Below are 26,453 nucleotides of genomic sequence, written 5' to 3' on the forward strand. Positions count from 1 at the left end.
CCAACAATTGTTTACAGACAAGATCATTTCACTTATAATTCATTGTATCACAATTCCAGTGGGTCAGAAGTTTACATACACTACGTTGACTGTGCCTTTAAACAGGTTGGAAAATTCCAGAAAATTATGTCATGGCTTTAGAAGCTTCTAATAGGCTAATTGACATCATTTGAGTCAATTGGAGGTGTACCTGTGGATGTATTTCAAGGCCTACCTTCAAACTCAGTGCCTCTTTGCTTGACATCATGGGAAAATCAAAAGAAATCAGCCAAGACCTCAGAAAAAACATTGTAGACCTCCACAAGTCTGATTCATCCTTGGGAGCAATTTCCAAATGCCTGAAGGTACCACGTTCGTCTGTACAAACAATAGTACGCAAGTATAAACACCATGGGACCACGCAGCCGTCATACCGCTCAGGAAGGAGACGCGTTCTGTCTCCTAGAGATGAACGTACTTTAGTGCAAAAAGTGCACATCAATCCCAGAACAACAGCAAAAGACCTTGTGAAGATGCTGGAGGAAACAGGTACCAAAGTATCTATATCCACAGTCAAACAAGTACTATAATCGACATAACCTGAAAGACCGCTCAGCAAGGAAGAAGCCACTGCTCCAAAACCACCATAAAAAAGCCAGACTACGGTTTGCAACTGCACATGGGGACAAAGATCGTACTTTCTGGATAAATGTCCTCTGGTCTGATGAAACAAAAATAGAACTGTTTGGCATAGTGACCATCGTTATGTTTGGAAGAAAAAGGGGGAGGCTTGCAAGCCGAAGAACACCCTCCCAACCGTGAAGCATTGGGATGGCAGCATCATGTTGTGGGGTTGCTTTGCTGCAGGAGGGGACTGGTGCACTTCACAAAATAGATGGCATCATGAGGCAGGAAAATTATTTGGATATATTGGAGCAACATCTCAAGACATCAGTCAGGAAGTTAAAGCTTGGTCGCAAATGGGTCTTCCAAATGGACAATGAACCCAAGCATACTTCCAAAGTTTTTATTTTACCTTTATTTAAACTAGGCAAGTCAGTTAAGAACAAATTCTTATTTTCAATGACGGCCTAGGAACAGTGCCTTGTTCAGGGGCAGAATGACAGATTTTTACCTTGTCAGCTCGGGGATTCGATCTTGTAACCTTTCGGTTACTAGTCCAATGCTCTAACCACTAGGCTACCTGCCGCCCAAGTTGTGGCAAAACGGTTTAAGGACAACAAAGTCAAGGTATTGGAGTGGCCATCACAAAGCCCTGACCTCAATCCTATAGAAAATTTGTGGGCAGAACTGAAAAAGCGTGGGTGAGCAAGGAGGCTCAGTTACACCAGCTCTGTCAGGAGGAATGGGCCCAAATTCACCCAACTTATTGTGGGAAGCTTGTGGAAGGCTACCCAAAACGTTTGACCCACGTTAAACAATTTAAAGGCAATGCTGCCAAATACTAATTGAGTATGTAAACTTCTGACCCACTGGGAATGTGATGAAAGAAATAAAAGCTGAAATAAATCACTCTACTATTATTCTGACATTTCACATCCTTAAAATAAAGTGGTGATCCTAACTGACCTAAGACAGGGAATTTTTTACTAGGATTAAATGTCAGGAATTGTGAAAATCTGAGTTGAAATGTATTTGGCTAAGGTGTATGTAAAATCAAATCTGAAGTTGGATCTCTTAAATAGGATAGATAAATACTGTAAACCAAGTATCCAGAAAATAATAACATACTATCTTCTCAAGACCATTGCCAGTCTGATGTGGACAAGCACCGCACTGAAACAATGATAAACCTTTGAACCAAACTCTTAATGTTCATTGGTGCTCTAGACTATGGAAATCCATATTTCCATGGAAGATACACAGCAATAATCTCTAGGGCAACAGAATATCTGTGCAATGTGGCATCGATCAATTATGACCTTGTTGTAAAAGTGCATCTTTACATCCTCCCCACAACACATTAAGTATCAATAGCACACACAGAGACCTCAACACTAAGGTCTTCATCATGGCTAACCTTTCTACCACACACACACGAACATGATTATTCCAAAATATCTTCTTACAACCAGAATACTTATTTTTCAAGGGAAATCACTGAGAATATTAGGACTCAATGTCATGTTCTGACACAGAACATTTGGTTTGAGTGCGACTGCATTCTCTAACAACCAGATTGCTTTAAGAATCTCTCCACACAAAAACATCTCTAAAACCCAGGTCCACCCAGCCAAATCAAACTTTGTCACATGCGCTGAATACAACATGTAGACCTTACTGTGAAATGCTTACTTACAAGCCCTTAACCCACAGTGCAGTTCCAAGAAAGTCCTACTTAAAGCTTATAAAAATACTCACACCAGTTCATATGACTCATACCAAAGCGCTCAACCACTCACGGCATTGACAGGCAGGTAAAGCTGTCTTACAGCTGATGGATTGTTTAGGGCCTTGGGCCCTCACTGAAAATCTCTAGTGCTGGCACACATGATCCTACCCACCAGAAAATGAGAGGTACAGTATGGTGACAACTTTACGACACTACATGCCATCATAGGTAAAATTCTCCTTCTTGACAGTTTGTCTAATGAGCAGCTTCGATTCCCGCCTCTCCTCGTTCTTGATGGATTTGTTGATATCCATAATTTTTTCACAAATGTATTTGTTCACTTTGGACAATCTTTGTGTGATCTCTGCGCTGTCTGCTGTTTCTTGCGACACTCTGTCATACAGACACTCTGGAAAAAAGGAAATAAGAGTGCATTATTCATCCCCAAAAATGAAGCGATATTTCAAACTTTGTGAGTTGCAAACAGTGCCTAAACATCTGAAAGCAGGCCTACACAGTTCTACCTCTGACTATTTTCAGCTTGCTTGGGGAGAGCGGGGGCTTGGGAAGGGCATCTTTCTTCTTTTTGGTGGCCACGCCAGTGACACTCCTGTTCTTGAGGGTCTCAGTGCCCCAGATCATGACGGCCAGGTTCTTGGTGAACTTGGAGTCTCCCTGTGTCCGCTGTAGCTGGTGCCACTTCTCTTCCTGCACCCAGATGCCCCCGCCCAGGTGCACCTGCAGCAACACAGCACAGATATGTAGTGAGGGTCACCTACACTCAGACCTGTGACCACACTGAACTATAACCAACAGCAGCAAAGCAACCCATCCCACAACTATTCAGCCCAAATTAGAAATCAAAGAGCCATGTTTCAGCAGCTACATTAATAAGTAAGAGGCAATAGTTTCCAGCGTGGATGACTTGCAATGAGTATTTATACTGGCATAGAACCACAGAGACAGGCCTGCCCTGAGTTAAAGGTGAGTGAATGCAGAGAGCGCCATGTGTGCCGTCCTGCCTTTATCACTGAGAAGTCTTTAGGCTGGCATCCAAAGGCTTTTCCCTTTGCAGCTAATGTGCTTTAGGCCCCTTGCCAGCAGACAAGCTTTTCACTGCTCTTAACTTAGAGGAGCCCTTTCTCTTTTTTCTTTCTAGGGCTACCTGTCAGTCACTTCAATTCCTCTGGTAGAAATAATTAATAGCGGGCAATGTGTGAGAGTTCTAATTTGCTTTTGTTCTTCACGCTTGAACTGAGAGGCTCTTTGCTTGTAACACAAATTCCCCCCCTGTCATGTGAAGCAGGCAGAATTACTACGTGTATAGCCCTGCAACCACTATCAGGGCAATAAACAGTACTGATGTCTAAGCTATACAGACAATCATCTCAGCCTTGTTTACCCTCAAGGAGAGGTGAACGCTTGTGCAATGCAAGTTCCCAAGTTCATGTGTAAGGGAAAATAGAATGCTTCCAACCCATCAAAGCAACCCCAGCGAGGAAGGAAGAAAGGGGGTGAGACCAGGGTCGGTGACACTCACCTTGCCATCATTACAAGTGTAGACTGTTCTTGGGGAGGGGGAGTGGCTGGAGCTGGTATTGGCCTCTTCTCTGCACACTTCCTGTGGCTCAATGACGGCTTCCACCACTTCCGCTTTGATTGTCTGAGTGCCATTGTCATGCATAGGCTCTATATAAGGTGCAAAATCAAAAGTAATGTTGAGATGCATATCTCTAGGCACATTGTATAGTGTTGTTAGTCTCTCAGGTGACAACAAGCCTAGAACACTGACAGAGGCCTTGACTCATCCACAACAGCATGTGGTTAGGGAGTTGTAGTCTTAACTTTGGACCGGCGCCTGCAGCAAGGTTTTAGCCTGTCCATTACACCACCTGGCTCCCATATCACACTCCAGGGGCACCAATTGAAAACACATGGAGCTGGCCATGGAACTGGCTTGAGGGCTGCACTTCTACACTACAGTAGTCTCAGGGTTCTAGACTAACTTTCTCAACTGGTGGCACCTACTTTTTCAGTTGATGGCACCAGCACGATTTTGGTCGCACCAATATTTCACAGCTGAACACAGATAATGACCTGACCTGTGTCCGTTTATACAATAAATTATACAATCAATTTGACTTTGTTTTTACCACTCTGACTACATAATGGTAATCATTTATTTGAATGGTACATCTCTATTGATAAACTGATTAAATAAAAATGTAGCCTAGGCCTATTCACAATACAGGTGGATGCATATTCAATAGGAGTGTGTGCATGCATTGAGTTATGGGGCTTCTTTTGGCTGACTTCATGGGGCTACAGATGAAAAACTGCATTGCAGTGGAAGCTGTGTTGCTACAGATGCTGGTTCAATACCCGTGCCGGCCTCTACTGGGAGACCCACGAGATGACTGTAGGTTTTTGGTTTCTCTCCCTCTAAAAACAGAAATAATTCTGAATAACAAACTAGCTTTATTTACAAATTAGTAACAATGTCCACCCCATGTTCAAGAATGGCCTTTTTCCTCATTCATGTTACCTTATTTGAAAACAAAATCTCCAAAACCTTATTCTTTAAAGCGATTATTATTATTATTAATTTAGCATTATATAAAAGCCCCTTGGATATTCTCACAGATACAGTTGAAGTCGGAAGTTTACCTATACTTAGGTTGGAGTCATTAAAACTCATTTTCCAACCACTCCAAAAATGTCTTGTTACCAAATGTGGCGGATGAATCAGAATTAGTTGTGTAACATAGATAATGAACCTGTAGCTCAGTTGGTAGAGCATGGTGTTTGCAACACCAGGGTTGTGGGTTTGATTCCCACGGGGGGCCAGCACAGAAAAAAAATGTATGATATGTATGAAATTGTATGAAATGTATGCATTCACTACTGTAAGTCGCTCTGGATAAGAGCGTCTGCTAAATGACTAAAATGTAAATGTAAGATGTCTTATCTGCATAATATGCTTATGTGATATACTTGTTATTAGAATGTATCCCTTCGGACTCTGGTGTTGGCAGTTGCACTTCTTCCCTCAGCTGGGGCTCAGTCACCTGGGGCCCAGAGAGGGGAGAGGTCAGGCTTGTCTTTTACATGTCCCTGGTGCTATGCAGAATATCAGAAAGGGAAGAGGACAGGAGGGAACATTGTCTTCATTTGTGAATGTATCTGTTAAACCATGTGAAGGGATGGTGTGATTAATGGGGAACCAATTACTGGTTTCCACAATGTTTGTGTGCCAGTCACTCTCCTTTGGCCTTGGGGGATGTGTGTGGTAGTGTCTAGAGTTGACAATTGATTTATGCCATTGGATGAGTAGGTGTTTTCGTGCTAGGAGTAACAGGAACAAGATAGCAACCTCGTCTTAGGGACCAAACTGAACGATAATTTATAGTGAATGCTATCTGGCTACGGGATACTCCTTTCTCATTATAAAGTCTCACTTTGTGAACTTTTCCTAATATCTGTGGTTTGTTATGTCGACTAGGGGGTGGATCTTTGCTATAAAAGATCTCAGTCGCCATTGTGTTGCCACTCAACAGATCATTAGAAATGGTGAATCGTTGAATGTCATTGCTATTGCAAAGCTCTTATTATTAAAGATTTAGTTTAAGTATAACTGACTTGTGTGATAAGTTTGTCTCTCCTCATTTGATAGTAAAGAAATAAACCACCACACAAACTATAGTTTTGGCAAGTCGGTTAGGACATCTTCTTTGTGTATGACACAAGTAATTTTTCCAACAATTGTTTACAGACAGATTATTTCACTTATAATTCACTGTATCACAATTCCAGTGGGTCAGAAGTTTACATACACCAAATTGACTGTGCCTTTAAACAGCTTGGACAATTCCAGAAAATTATGTCAGGGCTTTAGAAGCTTCTGATAGGCTAATTGAAATCATTTGAGTCAATTGGAGGTGTACCTGTGGTGGATTTCAAGGCCTACCTTCAAACTCAGTGCCTCTTTGCTTGACATCATGGGAACATCAAAAGAAATCAGCCAAGACCTCTGAAAAAAAATTGTAGACCTCCACAAGTCTGATTCATCCTTGAGAGCAATTTCCAAATGCCTGAAGGTACCACGTTCGTCTGTACAAACAATAGTACGCAAGTATAAACACCATGGGACCACGCAGCCGTAATACCGCACAGGAAGGAGACGCGTTCTGTCTCCTAGAGATGAACGTACTTCGGTGCGAAAAGTGCAAATCAACCCCAGAACAACAGCAAAGGACCTTGTGAAGATGCTGGAGGAAACAGGTACAAAAGTATCTATATCCACAGTAAAACTAGTAATTTATCGACATAACCTGAAAGGCCGCTCAGCAAGGAAGAAGCCACCGACCACAAAAAAGCCAGACTACGGTTTGCAACTGCACATGGAGACAAAGATCGTACATTTTGGAGAAATGTCCTCTGGTCTGATGAAACAAAAATAGAACTGTTTGGCCATAATGACCATCGTTATGTTTGGAGGAAAAAGGGGGAAGCTTGCAAGCCGAAGAACACCATCCCAACCGTGAAGCATGGGAGTGGCAGCATCATGTTGTGGGGGTGCTTTGCTGCAGGAGGGACTGGTGCACTTCACAAAATAGATGGCATCATGAGGCAGGAAAACTATGTGGATATGTTGAAGCAACATCTCAAGACATCAGTCAGGAAGTTTAAGCTTGGTCGTGAATGGGTCTTCCAAATGGACAATGACCCCAAGCATACTTCCAAAGTTGTGGCAAATTGGCTTAAGGACAAAGTCAAGGTATTGGAGTGGCCATCACAAAGCTCTGACCTCAATCCCATAGAACACTGACCTAAAACAGGGAATTTTTACTAGGATTAAATGTCAGGAATTGTGAAAAACTGAGTTTAAACGTATTTGGCTAAAGTGTATGTAAACTTCCGACTTCAACTGTATATATTTTTTATACCCCTTTTTCCTCCCCAATTTCGTGATATCCAATTGGTAGATAGTCTTGTCCCATCGCTGCAACTCCCGTACAGACTCGGGAGAGGCGAAGGTCGAGAGCTATGCGTGCTCCGTAACACGACCCTGCCAAACCGCACTGCTTCTTGACACACTGCCAAAATAGGGGAATAGCCGCTCTGATCAGAGACGAGGCAGAGCATTAAGCTTTGATGAATAACTGGGCCTGCTGGGAGCATAGCAACAGACAGCGCTTCTCACTAGAATTGTGTAGTCTCTCGAAAACAGTAATGCAATTATTCATTGCATTGTGGTGTTGTAGGAGTCTACGTAAGATAACTGCAATGTCCCTAAAAGAGATCAATAGGGGAGCATTATGAGCTGCGTGTCTCATGTCTTCACTGTTCTTCCATCCGCAATCAGGCACCAGGCCTCTCCGCTGCCTATCAGCTATACCTCTATGTTCTTGTGGAATAAAAATAATATATGGGAGGCGCATGCTAGCAGATGAGGAAATTTAGCTAGGATGGAAGAAATTATATGGTCAAACCTGCAAAATGTAAACCAGGGGGAAAAAAATGCACTACCCTCCCCCGTAACTAATTAACAAAAAAATGTTTTTTAAACTTCCCAAAGCAAAAAAAAAAAGTTACACCCCCCCTTAGCATGGAATGTTAGCCTACAAAGCTGGAAGCTACTGGTATCTTCCTGCATTGTAAAGTGTTATAGCCTGTAATGCACAGTTTTGCGAACTGTAAATAACATTTTCAATATTTCTACATGTCGTGTTGCATTATTCAAGTGTGTTAACTTATGTGCAGTATGAGTGGGGAGTTAACATGATGCAGTCTAGACTCCCAGTGAGTTCAGTGGTTCCTCAGGACAGACTAGAGTCAGTATGAGTGGGGAGTTAACATGATGCAGTCTAGACTCCCAGTGAGTTCAGTGGTTCCTCAGGACAGACTAGAGTCAGTATGAGTGGGGAGTTAACATGATGCAGTCTAGACTCCCAGTGAGTTCAGTGGTTCCTCAGGACAGACTAGAGTCAGTATGAGTGGGGAGTTAACATGATGCAGTCTAGACTTCCAGTGAGTTCAGTGGTTCCTCAGGACAGACTAGAGTCAGTATGAGTGGGGAGTTAACATGATGCAGTCTAGACTCCCAGTGAGTTCAGTGGTTCCTCAGGACAGACTAGAGTCAGTATGAGTGGGGAGTTAACATGATGCAGTCTAGACTCCCAGTGAGTTCAGTGGTTCCTCAGGACAGACTAGAGTCAGTATGAGTGGGGAGTTAACATGATGCAGTCTAGACTCCCAGTGAGTTCAGTGGTTCCTCAGGACAGGCTACAGCTAGAATGAGTAAGTGGAGCAGGCACGGTGCTGTTGTGCTATAAGGGGACATAGGCTGCGCGGACAGACTTGATCCTCTCTCAATCAGTAGACAACGTGAGACATTTCACAGGAATACCAAAAGTATCAAAACATTTTTTATGTTCTATTATCGAAAACGTACCAAAGTTTTGGTAGGCCTATACCAAGCAACATTAAACTAACAGGACCAGCTTTAAAAAACTTTCACTGGCACGCTAGTGTCCAATTAAAAATTGGTGTCACACTGCCAAGTCAAAGGGTCGCAAATGCGAGTGTTCTGGTCGCAGTCTCGAACCCGGAGTCTCTTATGATACAAAAAATAATCAGTCAATTCCAGTTCAGTCCCAAAGCCATGTAACTCCATCAGGAAGTTACACATTGGAAGAAGCATGCACTTGACACTCAATATTTAAGTTTTTAGCAAACTCACTGATTACACCACTTCCTCTCTAGAAGTCCAAATGCATTTATATTTTACCTTTATTTAACAAGGCAAGTCAGTTAAGAACAAATTCTTATTTTCAATGATGGCCTAGGAACAGTGGGTTAACTGCCTTGTTCTGGGCCAGAACGACAGATTTTAACCTTGTCAGCTCGGGGATTCGATCTTGTAACCCTTCGGTTACTAGTCCAACCACAAACCACTATGGCTACCTGCCGCCTCAAATAGCTGTAGTATCAAGCAAATACTACGATTTACAACATAAACACACTAAAGACTAACGATAACAACCAAATACTTCATAACTTAGCAATCAGCTGCAGAGTTGATAAAAAGCATATAATGACAATACCCAAACCTACAGATAAAAAAATCGAGACAACTCAATGTGGGTGACACTAGTCTAGTAAAACAGTTTTTTCTTAACCTGAACAGATGTGCATGGCAGGCTGCAGTAATAGGTGACTGGTTAGTGTGTCTCTCTCACCGCTGCCGAGCCTCATGAGGAGTACGTCCTGCAGCCTCCTGTTGAAGTCACGCAGCTCTTTCACCTCTGTCAGCAGGCTGCCATACTCCTTCAGCTTCTTGGCCTGCTGGACCAGCTGCCTGCGGGTTCTCTCCAGCTCCTGCTGTAGCCTCCTCACCTCCTCTTCCTGCTGCCTGTAGCTGTGGACCAGCTCCTCATACAGAACCCGCGGTACCACCTCCTTCTCAGGCCCAGAGTCCCCCTCTTCCAACTCAGCCAGCCTGTCCTCCTCCAGGTCATCCTCTCCCTCTATGCAGGAACTCACAGCGTTCCTCTCCAGGCGGGCCACCACCGCTGCCAGGCTCTTCGAGGAGTTGGCTGTGGGACGCCCATGGTCCTGTGTCTGGGCCTGTAGAATCAAATAGGATATAATGCAGGTTATCAGTGTTTAAAACACAAGGGTTATGAATGTGATAATAATGAAGTGGAGCCTGCATCATCATTTCATGTGATAAGAGTGATCTGGTGTGTCATGTCATATTTTCAGTCAAATTTATTACATACATTTGACTTTATATTTATATTCAGAACAAAAATATAAATGCAACAATTATGATTTTACTGTGTTACAGTTCATATAAGGAAATCAGTCAAATGAAATAAATTCATTAACCCCTATGGATTTCACATGACTGGGCAGGGGATCAGCGTGGGCCTCTGGGGAGCTAGGCCCAGCCAATCAGAATTAGTTTTTCCCCCACAAAATAACTTTATTACGGACAGAACTATTCCTCAGTTTCATCAGCTGTCTGGGTGGCAGGTCTCTGGAAATCCTGCAGGTAAAGAAGCCGGATGTGGAGGTCCTGGGCTGGCGTAGTTACACGTGGTCTGCGGTTGTGAGGCCGGTTGGGCATACTGCAAAATTACGGACAGAACTATTACGGACAGAACTATTCCTCAGTTTCATCAGCTGTCTGGGTGGCAGGTCTCTGGAAATCCTGCAGGTAACGAAGCCGGATGTGGAGGTCCTGGGCTGGCGTAGTTACACGTGGTCTGCGGTTGTGAGGCCGGTTGGGCATACTGCAAAATTCTCTAAAACGGCATTGAAGGCGGCTTATTGTAGAGAATTGGACATTCAATTATTTGGCAACAGTTCTGGTGGACATTCCTGCAGTCAGCATGGCAATTGCACGCTCCCTCAAAACTTCTGGCATTATGTAGTGTGACAACTGCACATTTTACAGTGGCCTTTTATTGTCCCCAGCACAAGGTGCATCTATGTAACCTGTGCACCTGTGTTTAATCAGCTTCTTGATATGCCATACATGTCAGGTGGATGGATTATTTTGGCAAAGGAGAAATACTCACTAAAAGGGAAAAACAAATTTGTGCACAAAAGCTTTGAGAAATAAGCTTTTTGTGCATAAGGAACATTTCTGGGATCTTTTACTTCAGCTCATAACTTTACATTTTGTGTTTATATTTTTGTTCAATATATATATATATATAGGTTTAAAATGTAAATATCCATAGCGGTGGGGGGGGGGGGGGGGGGGGGGCTTGCTTGACAAAATTACATGATGTGCTATAATCACTGGGAAGAGTCATGAGGTCAAATTCACTGACCACAAAAACCACAGAAATGCTCTAACAGTTTGAAAACCATGACTAGTTGACTACCTTGCTTTGTTGCACCTACCTTTTTATGTCTCAATGGCAGTCGTTCCTCCCCAAAGTGGTTCTCAACTGAATATCCCATATTCCTTGTCGACATCTTAGGAATTTTCATCTTCTTTTGCATTATATTGTGTTCAAACTCATCAATGTTATCTGCAAAATAGAGCTTAGTGTCAGCTGAAATCAAATATATAAACTCTTCAGACAGAAATAAAGGTTACATTAGAGAAAAAAAGATTCTCAAAATCAGACTGAATTTGTTGTGTTATAGCAAATATTATGGAGGGTGATCAGTGCCAGTTTGAAAATGCAAAACTTAGATTCTAAATTGGTATGTGAAACTTATAAATGTATTTTTATTTTCAAAACAGTGCGCATGATTCATGCCACAATTCAATTGCAAAGTTTAAATGAAAATAGAAAAATGTTAATTGAAAATGGAAAATGGATATGCTTAATTTTAAATAAAAATGGTAAAAGTGCACATTATCCAACTAAACCAGTCTATCACCAATGCAACCCGTCAGGTATCATGCAAGGGTACTCATCATGCGGACAACTAACCAGGAAGAAGTGGCTCGGTGACTGTGCACGTGATGAGCAACTTAGCCTAGTGTTTTGTTAACTTTGCCTGAACCCAGGAAAAAGTACAATCTAAATTGCCTAGGCCTTGGCTTAACAGGCCAATAGGTTATTCTGGTGTACAGGACACCAGGTTCGAACCCCGTCGGTTACACCAGTTAAAATCATTGCAGCGAGAGCCTGACATGGCTAGTATGTACCAATGCATGGTGGTGTCGTGTTGCTCTCCTGGTTCACGCATCCAGGAAGCAATTTGCATGAACATTGAAAATTAAAAGAGAAAAATGTTAAAATTGAGCAGTTGGGAAATGAAAACAGCCCCTTTCCATTTGCAATTTCTGTTTACAGTTACCAATTTTCAATTAACCATTTTAACATTGCAATTTCATTGTTGCACGCCCACTGCTATGAACATATAAATGCATTTATCATTTGGGCATTTAAGCATTGCATTTTTGAACTGGCACTGATCACCCTCCATAAAATGAGCCAGCCCGAAGACCTTTTATGGATTTCCATCTGGCACTTGAGTTTCAACCATCTTCAGTAAATAAGCTGCATGTAGTTTGATGTACTTATGTGAAGCTAGCCACAATAAGAATTATCCACAATATTGGAATGAGGTTCACCTTCAAAATAAGAGTCCCTAATTGAAAGTGATGCAAATAGTTACAAATAGTGGAATTATGCCATATTTGGACTTGATAATGTTAAACAAGTTTGGACTGTTATATACATGAACAAAAACAAGTTAATTTGACATAAAAATAAATAAAATCTGTTAAATCGCACTGTGGATGTATTAGATTTCAGAATTGCACAGGGTACTTATATTTGTATTTATTTTACCTTTATTTAACCAGATAGGCTAGTTGAGAACAAGTTCTCATTTACAACAGCGATCTGGCCAAGATAAAGCAAAGCAGTGCGAGAAAAACACAGTGGGATAAACAAACATGGGATAAACAAACGTACAGTCAAAAACACAATAGAAAAGGTATATGTACAGTGTGTGCAAATGTAGTAAGATTAGGGAGGTAAGACAAATAGGCCATAGAGGCTAAATAATTACAATTTAGCATTGACACTGGAGTGATAGATGTGCAAGTAGAGATACTGGGGTGCAAAAGAGAAACAAAAAAAAATGACACGGGGATGAGGTAGTTGGGTGTGCTATTTACAGTTGGGCTGTGTACAGGCACAGTGATCGGTAAGCTGCTGTGACAGCTGATGCTTAAAGTTAGAGAGGGAAATACTAGTCTCCAGCTTCAGTGATTTTTGCAACTCGTTCCAGTCATTGGCAGCAGAGAACTGGAAGGAAAGGCGGTCAAAGGAGGTGTTAGCTTTGGGGATGACCAGTGAAATATACCTGCTGGAGCGTGTGTTACAGGTGGGTGTTGCTATGGTGACCAGTGAGCTGAGATAAGGCGGGGCTTTACCTAGCAAAGACTTCTAGATGACCTGGAGCCAGTGGGTACGGCGACGGATATGTAGCGAGGGCCAGCCAACGAGAGCATACAGGTCGCAGTGGTGGGTAGTATATGGGGCTTTGGTGACAAAACGGATGGCACTGTGATAGACTGCATCCAATTTGCTGAGTAGTGTGTTGAAGGCTATTTTATAAATGACATCACCGAAGTCAAGGATCGGAAGGATAGTCAGTTTTACGAGGGTATGTTTGGCAGCATGAGTGAAGGATGCTTGGTTGCGAAATAGGAAGCTGATTCTAGATTTAATTTTGGATTGGAGATGCTTAATGGGAGTCTGGAAGGAGAGTTTAGTCTAACCATATACCTAGGTATTTGTAGTTGTCCACATATTCTAAGTCAGAACCGTCCAGAGTAGTGATGCTCGTCGGGAGGGCAGGTGCAGGCAGCAAATCGGTTGAAGAGCATGCATTTAGTTTTACTAGCATTTAAAAGCAGTTGGAGGCCACAGAAAGAGTGTTGTATAGCATTGAAGCTCGTTTGGAGGTTTGTTAACTCAGTGTCCAAAGAAGAAGGGCCAGATGGTTACAGAATGGTGTCGTCTGCATAGAGGTGCATAAGAGACTCACCAGCAGCAAGAGCGACATCATTGATATATACAGAGAAAAGAGTCGGCCCGAGATTTAAACCCTGTGGCACCCCCATAGAGACTGCCAGAGGTCCGGACAACAGGCCCTCCGTTTTGACACACTGAACTCTATCTGAGAAGTAGTTGGTGAACCAGTCGAGGCAGTAATTTGAGATACCAAGGCTGTTGAGTCTGCCGATAAGAATGCGGTGATTGACAGAGTCGAAAGCCTTGGCTAGGTCGATGAAGACGGCTGCACAGCACTGTCTTTTATCGATGGCGGTTACGATATCGTTTAGGACGTTGAGCGGGGCTGAGGTTCACCCACGACCAGCTCGGAAACCAGATTGCATAGTGGAGAAGGTACGGTGGGATTCGAAATGGTTAGTGATCTGTTTGGTAACTTGGCTTTTGAAGACTTTAGAAAGGCAGGGCAGGATGGATATAGGTCTAACAGTTTGGGTCTAGAGTGTCTCCCCCTGTGAAGACGGGTATGACCGCAGCAGATTTTCCAATCTTTGGGGATCTCAGACGATACGAAAGAGAGGTTGAAAAGGCAAGTAATAGGGGTTGCAACAATTTCGGTGGATAATTTTAGAGAGGGTCTAGATTGTCTAGCCCAGCTGATTTGTAGGGATCCAGAATTTGCAGCTCTTTCAGAACATCAGCTGTCTGGATTTGGGTGAAGGAGAAGCGGGGGGGAAGCCAGGTGGAAAGCATGGCCAGCCATAGAAAAATGCTTATTGAAATGATCAATTATCGTAGATTCATCAGTGGTGACAGTTTTTCCTAGCCTCAGTGCAGTGGGCAGCTGGGAGGAGGTGCTCTTATTCTCCATGGAGTTTAGTGTCCCAAAACTTTTTGGAATTAGCACTACAGGATGCAAATCTCTGTTTGAAAAAGCTAGCTTTAGCTTTTCTAACTGACTGTGTATACTGGTTCCTAACTTCCCTGAAAAGTTGCATATCGCGGGTGCTATTTGATGCTAATGCAGTACGCCACAGGATGTTTTTGTGCTGGTCAAGGGCAGTCAAGTCTGGAGTGAACCAAGAGCTATATCTGTTCTTAGTTCTACATTTTTTGAACGGGGCATGCTTATTTAGGATGGTGAGGAAAGCACTTTTAAAGAGCAACCAGGCATCATTACATTTACATTTTAGTCAATTAGCAGAGGCTCTTATCCAGAGCGACTTACAGTAGTGAGTGCATACATTTCATACATTTTTTCTCCGTACTGGTCCCCCGTGGGAATCGAACCCACAACACCATGCTCTACCAACTGAGCCACACTGACGGAATAGGTCAATATCTTTCCAGGATACCCGGGCCAGGTCGATTAGAAACGGTGGCTCGCTGAAGTGTTTAAGCGAGCGTTTGACAGTGATGAGGGGTGGTAGTTTGACCGCAGACCCATTACGGACACAGGCAATGAGGCAGTGATCGTTGAGATCCTGGTTGAAGACAGCAGAGGTGTATTTAGGGGGCAAGTTGGTCAGGATGATATCTATGAGGGTGCCCATGGTTACGGATTCAGGGTTGTATCTGGTAGGTTCCTTGATAATGTGTGTGAGACTGAGGGCATCTAGCTTAGATTGTAGGACGGCAGGGTGTTAAGCATATCCCAGTTTATGTCACCTAACAGTACGAACTCTGAAGATAGATGGGGGGGAAATCAATTCCCATATGGTGTCCAGGGCACAGGTGGGGGCTGAGGACATTAGGTAGAGGCATGTGTACCCAAGTGATCATAGGGTCCAATGAGCAGCAATAGGTGAGTCAGGGAGCCATTCGGTAGTCACTACTACGCTAGGCGAGCTGGAGACACGGTGATTCAGAAAGCTAGCGGGCCGTGGCAAGCAGATGGGTCTTCGGCGACATCGCAATTGAAAAGCCTGTTGAAACTTTGCACATTCCTTGTTGAAGGAGGACAATATGGAGGAGTCTGAGGAGTGTGATGAAGACATGGGTTTTGGTCTCATTGATTAGTTCTTTCTGAACTCTTTGTTAAAAACCATCTGGCAGTCCAACGGACGAATTTGGGTTTGACGGATCCCAGGAGAATGCTACCTGCCCCAATGTATAATGCCAACTGTAAAGTTTGGTGGAGGAAGAATCATTTTTTGGCGCTAGTTCCCCTTAGTTCCAGTGAATGGAAATCTTAATGCTACAGCATACAATGACATTGCATACAATTCTGTGTGAAGGCCCTTTCCTGTTTCAGCATGACAATGCCCCGTGCACAAAGCGAGGTCCATACAGAAATGGTTTGTCGAGATCGGTGTGGAAGAACTTGACTGGCCTGCACAGAGCCCTGACGTCAAGCCCATCGAACACCTTTGGGATGAATTGGAACGTCGACTGCGAGCCATGTCTAATCGCCCAACATCAGTGCCGGACCTCACTAATGCTTGTGGCTGAATGGAAGCAAGTCCCCGCAGCAATGTTCCAACATCTGGTGAAAGGCCTTCCCAGACGAGTGGAGGCTGTTATAGCAGCAAGGGGGGGGGACCAAATCCATATTAATGACCATGATTTTGGAATGAAATGTTCAATGAGCAGGTGTCCACATATACTTTTAGTCATGCAGTGTAAGTAGGCCCCCCAATACATTCAGTCAGGGGTTTCATTAAGAGTTCAGAAATCTGCATTTTCAAAACGCAGACAAAAATGTTTAAATCTGTTTAAACCATTTCACCTGTGTTTCATACTGAAAGTGAACAGTGTTTTTTTTGCTTCAATAGAGTGATCAGAGGCATGCAACTATAGTTTTCCTTCACAGAAAATACATTAGTGCAACACATTCGACAGAAAACAGCTTCATAAAAAACATTTTATATCTGGATTTAGAAAGTTATTTATTTTCCCAACTACCTTTTTAAATGAACTAATTACTGTCTTTTGTAGAATTGATATAACAATCCAACATTATCTAGTCCAACTATGGCATGATTCCACTTTTTGAATACATTCGCAACGCTTTCAATTAGTAACTTTCATTTTTAAGGTGATCGCAAATTCCACTATTGTGGCTACTCCTTATTGTGGACAACTTCACATAAGTGTGTGTTTTCTAGCTACGGAACAAGATACCTGCCAAAAGGTTGAACATACGTATCGTTAGGATCGTGAGAAAATCCATACGTAAATTGTTAGAATCGTAAGAAAAGCCATGCGTGAAACATAAAACGTAAAATTTCATCTTGAACATGCAAACGTTACGATTACAGACAAAGGTTTTAGGCTTGAACACATCTTGTGCTGCAATTCTGACGTACATTAAAACCGTTAAGAGTTTTGGTAGTTTCATCTCGCCAACAAACAAAAAAAACATACACCAAACGGCCTATGAGGATTGCTACATGAACAAGCATAACACAGTCTAAAATAAACGGAAGCCAGGGAACACGGAAAGAGGTATCCTGCACATTTTCAAGTTAAAAGTGTCCATTCTCTATTACTCCAAAGGTTGCCAGGTCTAGCTACAATTTCGAGTCCAATGACCACTCAAAACCCACCAAAAAGGCCTAAAATCTAGGCCAATTCTTTTTTCACAGCAAGATAAGGAGTTCCAATATTTATACAATAAACCCTTTTTCCATAACATTATCGAGCCAACTAAGGAATATCGTAGTAACTTGTAATGACGTTTGAAGCAAAATTAGGTTTACCTAAAAATAATTATTGCGAGCTATGACATGACGTAATAAAGGAATTTGAAAATGTAGCAAGAGTAGAAATAATTTACCCTTATTAAGCTCGGCAGATCATTTTTCCATCAATGGATGTCGATTTAGTTCGTTGGCTGCTATGATTAAGCAATAAGGCACATTGGGGTATGGTACAGTGCATTTGGAAAGTATTCAGACCCCTTGAGTTTTACAACATTGTTACGTCAGAGCCTTATTCTAAAATTGATTAGTGCTTTTTCCCCCTTCAATCTACACACATTACCCCATGATGACAAAGCAAAAACAGGTGTTCACATTTTTTTGCAAATGTATAAAAAAAACGTAAAATGACATTTACATAAGTATTCAGACCCTTTACTCAGTACTTTGTTGACGCACCTTTGGCAGCGATTACAGCCTCGAGTATTCTTGGGTATGACGCAACAATCTTGGTACACCTGTATTTGGGGAGTTTCTCCCATTCTTCTCTGCAGATCCTCTCAAGCCCTGTCAGGTTGGATGGGGAGCCTCGCTGCACAGCTATTTTCAGGTATCTCCAGAGATGTTAAACTGGGTTCAAGTCCAGGCTCTGGCTGGTTCACTCAAGGACATTCAGAGACTTGTCCTGAAGCTGCTCTTGCATTGTCTTGGCTGTGTGCTTAGTGTCGTTGTTCTGTTGGATGGTGAACCTTTGCCCCAGTCTGAGGTCCTGAGCAGGTTTTCATCAAGGTTCTCTCTGTACTTGGCTCCGTTCATCTTTCCCTCGATCCTGACTAGTCTCCCAGTCCCTACCACTGAAAAACGTCCCCACAGCATGATGCTTCCACCACCATGCTTCACCGTAGGGATGGTGCCAGGTTTCCTCCAGATGTGAAACTTGGCATTCAAGCCATTGTTTCTCATGGTCAGAGTCCAAGCAGGCTGTCATGTGCCTTTTACTGAGGAATGGCTTTCGTCTAGCCACTACCATAAAGGCCTGATTGGTGTTGCAGAGATGGTTGTCCTTCTGGAAGGTTCTCCCATCTCCACAGAGGATACTCTGGAGCTCTGTCAGAGCGACCATAGGGTTCTTGGTCACCTCCCTGACTAAGGCCTTTCTCCCCCGACTGCTCAGTTTGGCCAGGCAGCCAGCTCTAGGAAGAGTCTTGGTGGTTCCAAACTTCTTCTATTTAAGAATGATGGAGGCCACTGTGTTCTTGGGGACCTTCAATGTTGCACACATTTTTTGTTACCCTTCCCCAGATCTGTGCCTAGACACAATCCTGTCTCGAAGCACTAAGGACAATTCCTTCCACTTCATGGCTTAGTTATTGCTCTGACATGCACTGTCAACTGTGCAACCTTATATAGACAGGTGTGTTCCTTTCCAAATCAGGTCCAATCAATTGAATTTACCACAGGTAGACTCCAAGTTGTAGAAACATCTCAAGGATGATCAATGTAAACAGGATGCACCTGAGCTCAATTTTGAGTCTCATAGCAAAGGCTCTGAATACTTAAATAAGGTATTTTCTTTAAGCAAAGTCAACATTAGAATGCAGTTTAAACCACCTCCGAGCAAATTCATGTAATGCACTCTAGTGCGCCCAAAATCGTTTTCCAGTGCTTCGTCTCAGTTGTAGCGTGTTAACATGTTTTATGGAAAAGGGGTTGGAAAGAGGCGTCTCAATAACCACAATCTAAATAGCCTACCTACAACTGGTAAAAAGTTGTCGGGACGTGCGTGAGTGCTGCTGCCTCTCCTCTCGCGACTCAGCCAATAGCAGTAGCGCTCTCTCAACACCCCCCCAAAGGAATCCTTCATTCAGTTCAGTAAGTATGTCATCCATCCTATCATTTGCCTGAGTTGCAATAGGAACTAAATTAAAGAAAATAGAACAGTCTTACATATGGATTTCAATAAACAAATGTACGTATTCAAAATGTCTTCAGCCTATCACTTCAAAATTTTAAAATGTTTAATTTAGGCCTATCCCCCCCAAAAAAATTGTTCTTCAACTTGTAAGCATTGCAATTTAAGCTATCATCTTGGGTACTGGTGTCTTGCAGAATAATTTTAGAACTCTGTGTTTTATAACTTTTTATTATAGGGCTCCCATTAAAAAGAGACCCTAACTCACAGGCCTCTAAATATAGCATTTAAATACATTTTAACCAAAATAGTTCAAGCACTTGCTGTGGCTGATAGGGTAAACAGATAATTTGCTGAAGGCCCAAGCCTATACTACGCCATCTACTGGTATAACGTCATTATCGAATGCAGTTCTAAAACAAGCTCTACTTTTATTTTGGAAATGAAACCAGAAGCTGCAAAGCAACTAACATCTGGGCTAGAGTTGCTTGATTGACTATCTAACTTTGACAAGCTACATTCGGTTCATGTCCTTTGGAGATGCTCCACTACTGACAAAAGTTTGCAAGTATAAAAACGATCTGTAACCAAGTAACGGGAGACATAAAGTAAGAACTGAAATGTCTAAATGGTCATTCATAGTCGTAAGTTAGGGTTTGTACTAGAGGTCGTTAATGGATTTCGCCTTTGAGTTGTCTCCCTGAAATGTTCTTACTCTTTCAAATGACTGCTCAACTTGCTGACTGCTCGTTCCACACAGCAGACATTGTGGGCTCGGTTAGGAATGCTGTGTTGCACGTGTAGCGCAAAATTTTACATGGTGTCATTACGTCATGTACATACTTTATATAGGTATGCAAGTCAGCTTTGACATCGGTTTACGATCGTAACAATTTACATATGGATTTCCTTACGATAATAACGATAGGCATTTTCAACCTTTTGGCTGCTATCTCGCTCCATACCTAGCTATCCAGTATGAACCTAGAGAGTCATACAATTAGCTCAGCCAGGTCGTTCAAGATGGACATAGAAATTGGACGTCTATCCATGACCTGAGGACGTTGAGAAATGTCTTAAAAAGTGAGCCAGGTCGCATGTTCGATCAGTCGTGGACAGTTTTTTTATTTTTTTTACACTGGTTTTTATTTTCCGTTTGAATCCTATACCAAACCTTAAACATTCGGAATGAGTGCCTAAACCTACCCTTAACTTCTACATTTTAAGTTTGGATAAATTGAAAGCTAGAGCAACAATAACACTTCGAAATGTGACGTTTCAAGCAACTTCGATTTTTTTTGTACGTTTATATAATGTCATACGTCTAATTCTGCTGTGAGAGAGATCTTGTTGGGTTAGCGAGCAACACTATGACAATCTCAAACAACAACAAACCTAACTAATGCACACTCAACTGACATTAGCCAGGGACCTGAGATCATTCAGATATTTAAACCCAGGGACTGTTTAGACACGAGGATTATTAATAATCGTGCTAAATACCAGTTATGGATGGTGCAAAGCTTAGCTAGCTACTTGTGGCTGCTCTGTTACACGATGCAAGTGTGAACGCATGAACAAAACGTATAACCGGTGACGTGGTGGATACATATTGATTGCTAGCCAACTTGCTTGCAGCTGGCTTTACGTTGTCCGAGCTAGCTACCAAAGGTCGACTGACAGTGACAGTCATCACATCACGTAGCTAGCAAACTACCGTGTCGAAGTGTTGTGTATTGCTAGCTAACGTATCCAATGTTAGTAAGCAAGCTGGATGTGTGAGTGGCTGGCTCAGCTAACATTAGCAAACAAGCTAACGTTGATGTCACATAACTAGCTATACATTAGCTAGTTTAGATAGCTAGCCACGTTAGCTAAAAACAATGTCAACAAGAACTCTATGTAGCTTTCATATGTAAATATGTGATGAGAACAAATATATCTGTAAACTTGCAAGCTAGGTAACGTTAGCAATAGCATCATTGCGAGAACAACGCTAGCTTGATAGCTAGCTAGCTAAGTTAGTGTTTTTAACAGAAGACCGTGTGTTATCTTCTTCTCTGATATGGCTCACTTCAAACATTTTAACTATTTCAATGCATAAACAGTAAAACAAAGAGATCATGAAGCTAACTTACCTGCAAGGGCAAGAATCTGTGCTTTGCCCGGCTGGCCTGCACCATTCTCTTCTGTTCTGAGAACCAGATACACCTGATTATCAAAATCTGTTTTGTGCAGAGGTCTAAAATCTTTCACATTTGAAGCAGGTAAAGCGTAGCACATATCGTCTTCCAAGAACCTCACAAAAGCATACATTATTTTTCTTTGGTCCTTTACTTTGGATTGGTTGACAGTTTTCCCTCCAAGTATAAGTATTTAAACAAATTTAAAGTGGAATTGAGGAGGGTTTCTATTCTGCCCTCTGCTACTCTGGCCTGGTCTACATCACTTCAGGAAATTAGTCGCGCGCTCCATCATAAGACATTGCTAATGGAGAAAAGAATAAACTAATATTTTCTTCATCAAAATTAAATGTAAAATAAATTCATGAAATAATTTCATAAAATAATAAAATAAAATATATATTTACTGACAGTGTACACATATCAACATTGGGCACACATAATATCCTATAGTAAAGGCATGGGCAGAGATTCAGTCAAACCCGCATCTCAACCCTGACAGCTGAAAAATGACAGTTTGCGCCATAAAGTGATTGAACGTTTTTTTTTATGCTTTTCTTTTTTTTTTGTAGGGGGCAGGGGCACACAACGTGATTGATTTAAAATCCCCCTTACTGTAACTCAAAAGGATCTGCAGGATATTATCTTGTTGGTGATTGTGACTGTGATAAATCACACATTTGTCATCACAGAAGTTTAATCTAAAGGAATCTTTATTTTGGTGTTTGTACATATGGAAATCATAGTTTGAAATACAATAAAAGTCAACTTCCTAAACTACTGGGGATATTCAAGAAAAATGGTTCCTAGTGAGCTGACTATAATATTTCAGCTTTTTTCCGGCTGTTTCTTTCCAGATACTTCCAGATAAAGACATGGCATTTCCACAAACCAATCATTATTGTAATCAATACATTCACCTATTACTTTCATTCTGCCTCTGTAGGTCCCATTGAGTCCTCAACCCCCTGGGATGAAACCAAGAGAAGAGAAGAAGGGCCACAGAGATGATTATCTGGTCTGATCTCTGATTCTATTTGTCTGTGGGCGTACAAGTGTGTCTCAGTCAATGTGTTGCCTGGTGTACCTTTTCTTCACACTAGATGACAAAAGCCATCTGACAGAAAGGAAACTCTTTGTTATAGTAAAATAGTCAGGCTGTTACACAATGGAATGGATTTCTTCACTTGTACTTTAATAGAGAGTAGCATAGTCGATAAATGGCACTAACAATTTCGTTCTGCTTCGCCTGTTGTAATTGAAAAGTAACTGATGCAGAACTTGGATGCCTTTTCTACTCTGTTATTTAATTTCATTTTTTGATTCAGATCAGACATCAAGGCTCGGGGCATAGGTTGCTGTAATTTCACTTATGAGTTTCCTCTTGCTGAGGGTTCTGAGAGTTATTGTCCAGTGGAGATTTTTCCTGACGGAGAATGAGGACAGGTAACCAGTTGGCTATTTCAATTGTTGTAGTAGAGGTTGATCTCCTATTTCAATGTGGTAGCTAGCTACTACCGCTGTAACCCCAGTGGGGATCTCTCTGGGCAGCTAAAATATTCTCTGTAGTGTACATGTGAGTGGGAAGCAGTACCAAAATAAAGTGCTAAGTTATACACTGAGTGTACAAAACATGACAGACTGACCAGAACAATCCAGGTGAATGCTATGATCCCTTATTGATGTCACCTGTAAAATCCTCTTCAATCAGTGAAGGGGAGGAGACAGGTTAAAGAAGGATTTTTAAGCCTTGAGATAATTGAGACATGGATTGTGTATGTGTGCCATTCAAACGGTGAATGGGCAAGACAAAATATTTAAGTGTCTTTAAACGGTGTATGGTTGTAGGTGCCAGGCATACTGGTTTGAGTGTCAAGAACTGCAAAGCTGCTGGGCTTTTCTGTGTGTATCAAGAATGGTACACTATCCAGCTAACTTGACACCACTGTGGGAATCATTGGGGTCAACCTGGACTATCATCCCTGTGGAACGCTTTCGACACCTTGTAGAGTCCATGCCCCAATAAATTGTGGCTGTTCAGAGGGCAAAAGGGGGTGCAACTCAATATTTGGAAGGTGTCCCTAATGTTTTGTGCACTCAGTGTAAATTGCTAACATTCATAGGAAAATGAGTTGTGTATCAGTTAAACGTCAATCATCCTGGGATAAGACAACGAGAAAAACAAAATTACTTTCTGAAACCCTGAAATAGAAAGACAAAGGACACTTGTACAGGGCTTTAATAAACTAGACCAGTGAGCATCACTGGTAGACAAGATTTCAGCAGCTTCTCGTCTCCAATGTCTCCAATGGAGGATTACTGTTAATCTAATCTACTGTCCAATGGCTAGGTCCTCAAGCCTGTGTCTGGCACAATAAAACAGCTCAATTCCAGGAGCTGTTGTTTTGAAGTGTCTCAGGCTTAAGACTGAACTTCCCCTGTCCTACCTCAAGCTACCTGACCCGTAGCATGTGCCTTAACGGATCTGCACACTAATTCTAAACACTGCACTCACTGTGGAATGAGAATAGATATACTTAAAACCATTAAAACTACAAAACAAAAGTAGGCTGCCATATGTAAAAATGACATTACACAAGAAACTGTGTAGACTGATGTTTCCCCACCCTTAAATACATAAAAGCAGCATGTTAAATACACCTTTATAGCACAGTTAGAAGGTAATACAATGAGGACAAAATCTATCCCCTCAGTGGTATTAACAGAGAAGTTGGGCCACATAAAGGTTGAATTTTCCTGAAGCTTTGGGAGCAGTTAACACTGTAAACTTTAGTCAGTGTAGAGTCAGACATCATGTCCTGCCAATTAGCTCCTCCATGCCTCTCTCATTTATCTTTATTGGTGATACATTACCCTGTATTAAAAAGAGACATGGGATAATAGCAATAATGATGATGATGGAATTAGACTGCTGAGACGGACGTCATCTCGTTGTGCCTGGAATTCAAAAGGGCTTCACATATATTCACAGCAGGTCTTTAGTCCCTTCATGCCTGTGTGTTGGATGGGGCTTTCAAGTGGACATGCGATTTTGGTAAAAACGCTGTGATGCTAGGGATGCATTAACATTAGAGCACAGCCAATCAAAACAAAGCACCTGTGCCAATATGTGCGATGGACAGACGCTAGCACAGGTGTGCCTGATGGCTGGCTGGGTTTGACGCCAGCAGGCTGGCATGCAGAACGCCACAGCCTTTGCCAGGCAAATGAGCATACAGCAGGGACAGCAGGATAATTTGGTGAACTAATCGAAATATGCGTTAAAGGGATACTTTGGGATTTTGGCAATGCATCCCTTCCCCAGGGTCAGATTAACTTGTGGATACCATTTTTATGTCTCTGTGTCCAGTATGAAGGAAGTTAGAGGTAGTTTTGTGAGCCAATGCATAACTAGCATTAGTGCAATGGCTGGGAGTCTATGGGTATCTACTAGCATCTGACTCTGGGGAAGTAGATAAAGGGCCTAATCGCCAAAATCCCGAAGTATCAAATAAAATAAAATGTTATTTGTCACATGCTTTGTAAACAACAGGTGTAGACTAACAGTGAAATGCTTACATACGGGCCTTTCAAAACAATGAAGAGAGAAAAAATTCTAGAAAAATAATAACACAAGGAATAAATACGCAATGAGTAATAATAACTTGGCTCTATACACGGGATACCAGTGCTGAGACGATGTGCAGGGGTACGAGGTAATTGAGGTAGATATGTACATATAGGTAGGGATAAAGTGACTAGGCAACATGATGATAATAAACAGTAACAGCAGCGTATGTGATGAGTCAAAAGTGTTAGTGTCACGCCCTGACCATAGAGAGCCTTTAAATTCTCTATTTTGGTTAGGTCGGGGTGTGACTAGGGTGGGTAATCTAGGTTCTTTATTTCTATGTTGGCCTGGTATGGTTCCCAATCAGAGGCAGCTGTTTTTCGTTGTCGCTGATTGGGGATCATATTTAGGCAGCCATTTCCCCACTGTGTTTTGTTGGGATCTTGTTTATGTGTAGATGCCTGTGAGCACTTCATTTGCATCACGTTACGTTCTTTATTGTTTTTTTTGTGCTTTTCATTCAATAAACATGTGGAACCCATATCACGCTGCACTTTGGTTCGAATGTTATTACAACGATCGTGACAGAAGATCCCACCAAACCAGGACCAAGCAGCGTGCCCAAGAGGAGAAGGTATTTAAAAAATATATACACTGCTCAAAAAAATAAAGGGAACACTTAAACAACACAATGTAACTCCAAGTCAATCACACTTCTGTGAAATCAAACTGTCCACTTAGTAAGCAACACTGATTGACAATACATTTCACATGCTGTTGTGCAAATGGAAGAGACAACAGGTGGAAATTATAGGCAATTAGCAAGACACCCCCAATAAAGGAGTGGTTCTGCAGGTGGTAACCACAGACTACTTCTCAGTTCCTATGCTTCCTGGCTGATGTTTTGGTCACTTTTGAATGCTGGCAGTGCTTTCACTCTAGTGGTAGCATGAGACGGAGTCTACAACCCACACAAGTGGCTCAGGTAGTGCAGCTCATCCAGGATGGCACATCAATGCGAGCTGTGGCAAGAAGGTTTGCTGTGTCTGTCAGCGTAGTGTCCAGAGCATGGAGGCGCTACCAGGAGACAGGCCAGTACATCAGGAGACGTGGAGGAGGCCGTAGGAGGGCAACAACCCAGCAGCAGGACCGCTACCTCCGCCTTTGTGCAAGGAGGAGCAGGAGGAGCAGTGCCAGAGCCCTGCAAAATGACCTCCAGCAGGCCACAAATGTGCATGTGTCTGCTCAAACGGTCAGAAACAGACTCCATGAGGGTGGTATGAGGGCTCGACGTCCAGAGGTGGGGGTTGTGC

General features: G+C 42.3%; 2 protein-coding genes across 5 annotated transcripts in view; both read right to left on the reverse strand.

Moving 5' to 3' along the window:
* agbl4 (AGBL carboxypeptidase 4) overlaps positions 1 to 26,453 on the reverse strand; it is a 405,619-nt gene that overhangs the window by 98,993 nt on the left and 280,173 nt on the right. The window lies entirely within an intron of this gene.
* Positions 1,948 to 21,837, reverse strand: bend5 (BEN domain containing 5). Of its 2 annotated transcripts, none has more exons than XM_029707239.1 (6): positions 21,525 to 21,837; positions 11,252 to 11,382; positions 9,574 to 9,961; positions 3,873 to 4,021; positions 2,857 to 3,070; positions 1,948 to 2,741 (listed from the first exon to the last, which is right to left on the reverse strand). In XM_029707239.1, the coding sequence occupies exons 1-6, from the start codon at positions 21,700 to 21,702 to the stop codon at positions 2,545 to 2,547; spliced, it is 1,257 nt and encodes a 418-aa protein (XP_029563099.1). In that variant the 5' UTR covers positions 21,703 to 21,837; the 3' UTR covers positions 1,948 to 2,544. The 2 variants fall into 2 exon arrangements, with proteins under 2 accessions (XP_029563099.1, XP_029563098.1); XM_029707238.1 differs by having other exon boundaries at positions 9,514 to 9,961.

The sequence above is a fragment of the Salmo trutta genome, chromosome 22 (assembly GCF_901001165.1).
Source record: "Salmo trutta chromosome 22, fSalTru1.1, whole genome shotgun sequence".
NCBI lineage: Eukaryota > Metazoa > Chordata > Actinopteri > Salmoniformes > Salmonidae > Salmo > Salmo trutta.

Bases quoted from the DNA above. Each gene is read 5' to 3' on its own strand.
- bend5 (XM_029707238.1), bottom strand. From the start codon at position 21,702: ATGTATGCTTTTGTGAGGTTCTTGGAAGACGATATGTGCTACGCTTTA. The intron at 11,383-21,524 runs GTAAGTTAGCTT...TCTATTTTGCAG, and splicing joins ACAGATTCTTGCCCTTGCAG to ATAACATTGATGAGTTTGAA. The intron at 2,742-2,856 runs GTAGAACTGTGT...CCTTTTTTCCAG, and splicing joins CAAGCTGAAAATAGTCAGAG to AGTGTCTGTATGACAGAGTG.